Source organism: Chenopodium album, chromosome 1 (assembly GCF_948465745.1).
Source record: "Chenopodium album chromosome 1, dcCheAlbu1.1, whole genome shotgun sequence".
Classification (NCBI taxonomy): Eukaryota; Viridiplantae; Streptophyta; class Magnoliopsida; order Caryophyllales; family Amaranthaceae; genus Chenopodium; species Chenopodium album.
In genome coordinates this window covers 51,529,238-51,538,030 of record NC_137834.1, presented here as the reverse complement: position 1 = coordinate 51,538,030, position 8,793 = coordinate 51,529,238, and the positions used below count along the sequence as shown (strand labels likewise).

General features: G+C 35.8%; 1 protein-coding gene across 1 annotated transcript; it reads left to right on the top strand.

Moving 5' to 3' along the window:
* Nucleotides 1-4,071: 4,071 nt before the first annotated feature.
* Nucleotides 4,072-8,584, top strand: LOC145585044 (ATPase GET3B-like). The gene is made up of 4 exons (XM_081641821.1): nt 4,072-4,205; nt 4,446-4,544; nt 5,523-5,657; nt 8,008-8,584. The coding sequence occupies exons 2-4, from the start codon at nt 4,476-4,478 to the stop codon at nt 8,143-8,145; spliced, it is 342 nt and encodes a 113-aa protein (XP_081497947.1). The 5' UTR covers nt 4,072-4,205; nt 4,446-4,475; the 3' UTR covers nt 8,146-8,584.
* Nucleotides 8,585-8,793: the final 209 nt, after the last annotated feature.

Sequence of the window (8,793 nt, the reverse complement as noted above, 5' to 3'; positions counted from 1 at the left end):
TACTCCTCTAAGTGGACCAATGAGAGTATGACACGTGTCGTTATGGTGTCCAAATGGACTCCCCAGCGTGTCACTCATGGCGGCCTTTAAGGCCCAAATCCCAAGGGGAGCCGCAAAATGGCGCTGTCCTAATTCCTAGGTCATTAAACCCTAGGATAGGGCACGTTTTTCTAGGACCTTATAATTAGGGAGATTCCCCCAATAATTGGGATAACTTTATAATCTTGAACTTTACGTCTTAATCATTAGGACATTCATTGCTCTCGAAAACAGAGAACACATGATCTCGGAATTCGAGAAGATACTTACTTTCCGCACGTTTTTCTCCGAATCTGTACTAACTTAATCTTCGGAGGCGGACCTCCGACCATTCGGAGCTCCGTTTGTTTTTCAGGTGCCCTTGTCGAATCTAGTCTTCGAGTTGTAACTCTCCCAAAGGACACAAAAACACCCGAAACACTTCCTAATTTGGAAACGATCCAATACTATTTTATTATTTCTCTATCCTACTAACCCTAGTTGTATAAATATTCTATTATTTCACTCTTTTACTAATCCCACTATACTACATTTTATTTTATTTTATTATTATTTCTCTCTCCTACTTACAATTAATTATATCTTTACTAACTACACTTTATAATACCTCCGTTATTTTTTAGTTGACACGTATTTCTTTTTGGAAAATTTATTTGTAGTTGACATGTTTCTATTTTAGGTATATTTTCTTTGGTAAATGATCAATTATACCCTTGTTCTTATTCTCTCTCCTCATTAGATTATTAGACCAATATCTCTCCTTTCTCTCTCTCACTTGACCCAATAAACAAACCATCGACTACCCATGTTGTACCTCATTCCTCACCACCACCACTTGTCAGTCGTCACCTCTTTCTCTCTCCTCCCTCCGCCTTCAACATATGAGAACCCTCGATCATCGCCACGGGATTGAACCCACTAGATTAAGATCTCGATTCCTTCAATCTCGTCATTCCTCTTTCGATTCCGCCGGTGGAATTAGTAATTTCATTCCTGCAAGCAAATTGTAGATATGGGTTTTTGTTTTAAATTTTTTAATTAAAAATTTTTGGAACTTTGATTGTAGCATCTTTGTCATCCATCATCTTCGAGTACCTTGACTAGTATTTGAGATCTAAAGGTAAGTACAAATTGATGGTTTGAGAAGGTTTTTAAATTTTATTTTATTTTATATATTTATTGAGTAATTTTGTGGGATTTATATTATGAAAATGGTCGACGAAGGTGAGGGTGGTGCCAGAGAAGTACATCTAGGTGGTGGTGGTGTAGTAGAATTACTAGATGAAGGTGGGGTGGAGTTGGGATTGGCCGGTAGTGGCTCACATGACTGGTCAGTAGATGGAGGAAGGAAAGGGGAGGTTAAGTAGGGGTATTATTGTCTTTCACATGTCTATCTCACTTCTCCCCCTGGTGGGTTGGCTTTTCTCTTTAATGTAGCGGACGATCAAACAGTAGTGTTGCCCACATGGACCATCAAACTAAAGTCATTTTCAAATTTTAAGGCTTTCATAATGATACTTTTATGATTTCCCTAACATTAAATACCTCTTCAAGAACGTGTAGCCCAAATTCACATTCTCCTTAAAATCCCTCTTAATTCTTTCTACAATGTATATGACTTTGATCTCCTCTCCTGTTAACTTTGCTAAATATTGCTTTGAAAAGCAAACACAAGCTGTAAGCCTATGAATTGTGAAGCTTAGATCTCCTAATTGTGAAGCTTAGATCTCCTTTTCCCACCCTGAAAACCAACTACCCTCCCTTCATTTACCCACGAAACCACCTTAGATTTCCTTTCCCACCCTAAAAAACCAATCATACGGATATGATTCTAGAGAATCGGGGTGGTTCGAGGGTTTGGGGGATGGTTTCAATGGTAGGGAAGATGTTTGGGGTGGTTTTGTGTCATAATTAACCAAACTCCACTCATCTTGTAATTATCAAGGGTATATGGTACATTTTTGTGAAAACTCATGGGTATAAGGTTTATTTTAAAAAATGCAGTGGTAAATGGTGAATTAACTTAAAACTCAGGGGGTAAATGGTGAAAAAACCGTTATTCTAAATTGTCATGGTGTGTGGTTGAATTGTAGTTTGTGGGGGTCTTTATTAGTTGGAGCCTTGGAGGAGTGTGATTTGGTAATTGGTGGTGGTTGTTTCATTAGTAAGGAGTTAAGATGGCTAGCTTGTTTAGGAAATTTAAGATGTCAAAAACCAATGTCTCTTCTTCCAATACTAACGAATCTGAACCTCCATTACCTATAATAAAATTCTTTGCTTACAATCGCAAAGAGCGGGCCAAGAGATTGGCTTACAATACATGTTCTTGAAGAGGTGTTTAAAGCTAAGGAATAAACTAAAGATGTCTAGAGATAAACAATGCAGGGGAATGGTGACCATCATTACGTAAAGTTTAAAATTTAAAAGTCACCTTAATATGTTGGTCCCCGTGGGCTAGGGCCCGAAACATTGAGGCTTTTATAGCCCGCTCCTTCATCGAGGAGACTAGTTGCCCCAACCATGTATAGTTGGAGGGTGAAGGGTTGGCACCAAATAACAAGTATATAGGCAAGCAAAGGGTCATATACACAAGGGACAACTAACAAGACATCAAAATTTGGGAAACAATCACAAACGTAACTTAGCCATAAATATTGATTTCATCATTTTGAGAAAGCATGAGAAACAAATAAGTGAGATTTCTCACCTGATAACCACAATTAAGGCATATACAGAAATAAAGAAACCATAACCAAGCTAGAAGCTTAATCTAAATGCAGAAAAGAAGGTCTGCAACCAAACATCTTTTAATGGAAGATTTGGAGTGCATAAGTATAAATTGGCCACCAAAATGCACATGCAATTAACCGGCTCAAGAACAAATGAAGATCAACCTAAATTGAACATTAAATTACCCAACTTTACTTAATTTATGACTTGATTGGGTCTCACCCAACCCCTAGCCAAGAGATTGCTCACAATCCATGGTGTAGAACAAAGTGCTAACAATGATATCAAAGGAGTTTTTTTTTAGTATTATTATTGTTATTGTTATTGTTATTCGTATTCGTATTTGTCTTCAATAGATAAGAGTTAGAGATCACAAATTAAACCTCCAATATGGATGAGAATTGCTGAATTTAAGAGAATAGTCCTTGAATTCGTCTTTTACAATTATTGAAATTAAGATTTCCAAAGCTAAATTAACTAATAATTCAAATTAAATGAAGTTCTAAGCACAAACAAGAGGAAGAGAGCCTAAGATAACTGTCCATAAAAAATAAGCTAAGGGGTTGTCCCCCAAATTACGAAGAGAACTCCGTCAGAAAAATCGCAGAAAAGCCTTGGCGTGGCCGCAACTCCTATTGGAGAAGCTGCACTATCTTCAATCAGGCTTGGGGCAGAATGTTCAGCGTTCAGGAGGAGAGGGCTCTCCAAATAGATGGAGAGGCTGCGCCTTTTATTCTCTTCAATTCTGCCAAGCTGAGGCAGCAAGGTCTGTAGCAGGGTGGAGAGGCCGTACCATACACTTGGAGAGTACTTTCCTCTAGGAAATCCGAAATCCTACCAAGGGGAGCAGGAACTTTTGATGTCAGGAGAGGTCGCGCTTTGACTGGGGTGATGAATCTTCAGACTGCAAGTCTTTCTTTGCTAATTGGCAGGCTAAGCCACCATCATTTGGTCATTAAACCAGAATGCGAGACAAACCCTAGGGAATCACAAAAATGCCAGTAAGTTGCAAAAATTCTACAGATTTAATGAAACACTACAAAGTGAAAGAAAAATGTTTAGGAAGGAGTAAATAGAGAGAAAAGGATAGAAAAGAGAACTAAAAATACTACGCAAAGTGGATCAAAAATCCACTTATCAGCAGGGTCCAAGATTTGAACAGTTGAACCACTGAGTTAGTACACAAAAAATATGAAAATAAAAATCCAACCGTTATATAGAAGGCAATTGCCCTGTCTCAAACATACATGAGGTAAAAAAAAAAACTGCTGTATTTGTAGTTCTGCTGTATGCCATGTTCCTCTTCCCCATTTCTAGTAGTTCCTTATTCCCCCTAATGATTTGCCTCTCACGTGCAGCTAAGGCAGAAAATTACATCCGCTACTTCAGCACTTAAATCTGTTTTTGGGCAAGAACAGCCACCTCAAGAGGATGCTGTAAGCCTGACCTTTTATGTTGACAGTTCCTTTTACCTTTTCTTGTGAATAAGCTGTATATGAGTGCCTATGTCAAACTTTAGAGAAGAAGTTTAGAGTAAATGTTTTCTGTATGTATTACGATATTCACAAGGTATATATATACAACCTAGGAGAAGAGAATAGGGCTTAACATCGGCCTCGGCCCAATAGCTAAATACAATATAAGGTCTAACAGCCTACTTCCTTTTTAAATTTTAGGCTGGCAAATTGGAGAAGCTACGTGAAAGAATGATTCAAGTGCGAGAGCTATTTCGGGATACAGAGTCAACAGAGTTTGTCATAGTCACTATTCCAACGGTAAGGATGTGGTTTTAGTGTAAAGCATTTTGTTGTCATTATGTATCATCTTTGATTAGTTTTCATTTGACCTGTAAATTACTGGGCATGATGCTCCATATCAAAGGTATTCTCTTGATATTTAGTTGTATACATTTGTTCTTGGCATCATATTTGACGCATTTAATTACCCCACTTAAATGAAAATCCATTTCCCAAATGTTTTGGGAGTGGAAATGGAAATATATGCTCAGAGAACAAGACATTTCAGAGCAAGAATGGTAGCTTGAGTGTGTAAAAAAGCATCTTGGTCTGCAGTTTATACTTTCCTATCCTAGCAAGGTCCATTTTTTTTTGATGCTCAGCTTCTACTCTGCTTTCAATCACCTTCTCTGTGAAGTATGAAGTGACCCCCAAATGAATTTTCTCCAGTGACCCAATGTCTCGCTTATATCTGTATTAATCAACCACCCCATCCATCCTCTCCATTCTCCAATAGCTAAACAACTCTTGCTGATCTAACATTTCTTTCCTTGACCTTTTAACTTGTTTCTCCAAATCACTTAGTATTTTGTTTTATTTCTTTTTGAAATCTTTTGCTGTTTCCGGCTTTTCTGCCTTTTGGTGTCTTTTCTGGCCAAGTCTCCAGTATTGCTGTCTTCTGATCTCCTTTTTTCTATATTTGTAAGTTTTTTTTTTTGCAGTTGTGATGTGCAGATTCTTCTCTATTTGTTTGATTGATTATTTGTGTTTGACCACATGGCATGGCCATTCCAGTTGAGTGGTGGGACCACATATATCTGTGTGCATTCTCCAATTTTCTTTTTCTATTTCAAAACACATTTCCCTTCTAGGAAAATTTGTATTTGCCAGTTTCTAGATTTCTACATTTTCACGTGATATTGTGTATCTTTGTTTTATTAGGTTTAGTATTTTTTTTTTAATCTTTATTGTAAATTTTGTGGTGGAGACATAAACCATTTCTTTTCACTAATGCAGGTCATGGCCATTAATGAATCATCCAGACTCTCTGCTTCTCTAAAGAAGGAAAATGTGCCTGTCAAGAGGCTTATTGTAAATCAGCTCTTGCCACCTTCTGCATCGGATTGCAAATTCTGTGCAATGAAGAGGAAGGTACAAATTTATTTCCTGTTACACACACATTTTAAAGGTTTTAGTTGGGTAATGTAGGCTTTTTTGGTAGATAATTTAGAAATAATAAAGTATATTGAAGATTGTGACAAACTTATAGTATTATTTTATTTGAACTTATGCTTCCTCCTTTTATTTTTTATTTTTTATTTTTTAATTGCATAATCTAGAGTTTCACGCTTGCCAATGCAAGCCATTAACATCTTTAATTTGCTTTTTAGTAAAAATGAAAAAAATTGATACTGTATATATTAAGACGAATATAAGATCGAAGATGATTATACTTTCCCTCATATGTTCAACACAAAAGATGGTCAAAGAGGAATGTCTAAATAGTGAATAGTCAAAATGGTCGAACTAATAAAAAAACGGAGGAGGTATCATTTTGTCCGAACTTACTTATCTAATTTTTTTTGTTGAATAAATAATGTGAAATTGTTTAAAAATTTCCAAACAAAACTTATTTTGTTTGAATTTATATTGTAATTCTGAACTTATTTATGCTAAACTTGTGAACTTTTTTTCTGAGCTGATTTTATCTTAACTCATCTGAACTTATTCTGTCTGAAATAAGATATTTTAAGTTAAAATAAGATGAAACAATCAGACCCTTAGTGGAAGGGCCCACATTATATGGGATTAGTGGAGAGAGTATGTAATGGACTGAAGATTAGATTAGAGAAAAGAGGGAGGACTGGAGGAGAAGGTATTTAGGGGGGAAAATTGTATAGTTAATGTATTAGTGCTGCAATTAAGTCAGGCGGTGTTAGGCATGTGATCACAGTGGTTGGATACTCCCAAAACAAAGCTTGACAAAATACAATGAAACTTCTCATCGGTGTCAGTCTGTCAGATTAGTAGAAACAAGGGAGGAGAAGATAATTTGGGGATAGTTAGATGACTGATTGTTTGGGGATAATTTAGTGGCGGAGCCTGGAATTTCAAATCGGGGGGACAAATAGACATCGCATAGTTGGAAAAATGAGTTAGAAAAAATCAATACTAAAACGCATAGATGGCACGAATAGTTGTTAAATACTACATTCGTTAATTATTATATACAATTTTGAAATTTTTTATATCTCATAAATAATACGCTAAACTTGCACATAATATTAACGGATGTAGTACTTAAAGTTTTACAACCAAAAATATCCAAAATAAGTAGTTAAAAAACAAACATCGATTCTATACCAATTCTTACTCTGAAAATATTTGCTTAAGCGTTCAAATTTTTTGATGTTTTCAAACATGAGATAATATTTTTAAAAATAGAATTAAAATATTGTAAAAAGATTCAACGAGTATTTAAGTAGTTGCAAGTTTAGCTATAGTCAATTAGTCAATTGGTAATTAATTTGGTATACATTTATACATTTAAAATTAAATGGAGGCTAAAAATATAGTCTGGAAGGGGAATTGATTCCGCGCTTCTTGATATGAAGAGGACTTTGTAATCAAAACAAACCACTGCGCCATCTTTATCATTATGACTATTAATGCACAATTTGTTACCCCCCTAGCCCCGCCTCTGGGATAATTAGATAATTGCATTTATGTCATACACTCTTTACCATGCGATCTCAGAGTGCTGGAGATGACTCCCTAATCAAAATAAAATGTAACTTCTCTTCAATGTTCATTATACATCCTCTGTAATTGATCTCACTAAACTCCCTAATGCCTTCCCAACCAAGCTAATACAAACTAACTCATTCACATTACGTAAAGTGGCTTACCCTATACTTGATGCATTACAGAGTATGTGTGAAAGAGAGTTTGTTGGGGATTACAGAGTATGTGTGAAAGAGTGTCAGTTGGGGCGAGGGGTGGGGTGGGGTCCATATCGTAGGGTTTGATTGGGTTAAACTTCTCATTGTAATTGGTAAACTTTAATGCTGTCATCCAAATTGGGAATACATGAATTTTGCTGGAGGGATATATTACAAAGTTACAATGAAGGGTCCTTTAACGACATTTGTGTGCTCAATGTAAACTTAGTGCTTGTTTTGTGGTTATGGGAATTAAATTCTTATGTTAATTTACATATAGAAAGTAACTTCATATAATTCCTTAAATTTGCTGAACTGGTTCGGGTGTCATGAAAATAACGGAATTTGCATTTCATGTGAATTGTGATTGAGGGTACTTCAACTTTTCATGCTATGTTAGGCAATTAGCATAGCTAAATTTAATGCTATCTCGATTATATTTGGTACTATTCTGATATACATCTTTCACTTGCGGATTTTTATGTCAATGGGTTATACATATGAATCCATGTCCTAACCTGGCATTGTTCTTGACTTCTTGTAATCTGAAAATTTTACAGGATCAGACGCGTGCACTTGATGTAATACAAAGTGATCCTGAACTTGCTCCCTTGACATTGATCCAGGCACCACTTGTTGATGTAGAGATCAGAGGCGTCCCGGCTCTTAGATTTTTGGGTGACATCATCTGGAAGTAAACTTCCACATCATTAATAGCATCGCAGGGCAGTATCCTCAAGGCTCAAGCCTCACATTCTCTCCATGAATGAGAGTGATAATATCTGAGGAATCTCTTTGTATACTTGCACCATGATACTGATGTCAATAGTGATTAAAGGACATTTGTTTTAGTTAGTGCTTTCCAGGCGCTGCTATCGGATGTTTTCAATGTAAATTAGAAGTTAAATCCATAGAACTATAGAAATTTAATGATTATATGGAAATAAGGTATGGTGGGTATATATTCCTGTTTGCTGTAAAACTTTCTCCAGCAGCAGTGGTATAAGAGACGTTTTATTAATGTTGGCCCTTGATCTTTTTTTTCCTAGTTAGTAAAAAGATCCTTTGTAATTTCATACTGTTTACAAAACATTTGGGTGGAATTTTGTTTTTAAATAAAGGTACCCTTGATATTTATTTATTTGTTAAAAAAAAAAAAAAAAAACAAATGGAACTCCTTTTATTAATCTAAAATCTAGCGTTGTATATGTTCTCACTTTAGGGTTTCTCTTTGGGAGGCTTTTCTGGTTCCTTTTAGGGATTCTTTCTTGGGAAGGTTTATTAGCCTTTTTTTTTCCTATACTCTTCTCCTTTTATATTTCTCTTTCATCTCTTTTCTTGTTTCA

What these genes read in the sequence shown, in the direction of transcription:
- LOC145585044 (XM_081641821.1), top strand. Translation starts at nt 4,476, where the DNA reads ATGATTCAAGTGCGAGAGCTATTTCGGGATACAGAGTCAACAGAGTTT. An exon ending in TCATAGTCACTATTCCAACG is followed by an intron (nt 4,545 to 5,522) that starts GTAAGGATGTGG and finishes TCACTAATGCAG; the next exon opens with GTCATGGCCATTAATGAATC. An exon ending in TCTGTGCAATGAAGAGGAAG is followed by an intron (nt 5,658 to 8,007) that starts GTACAAATTTAT and finishes AAAATTTTACAG; the next exon opens with GATCAGACGCGTGCACTTGA.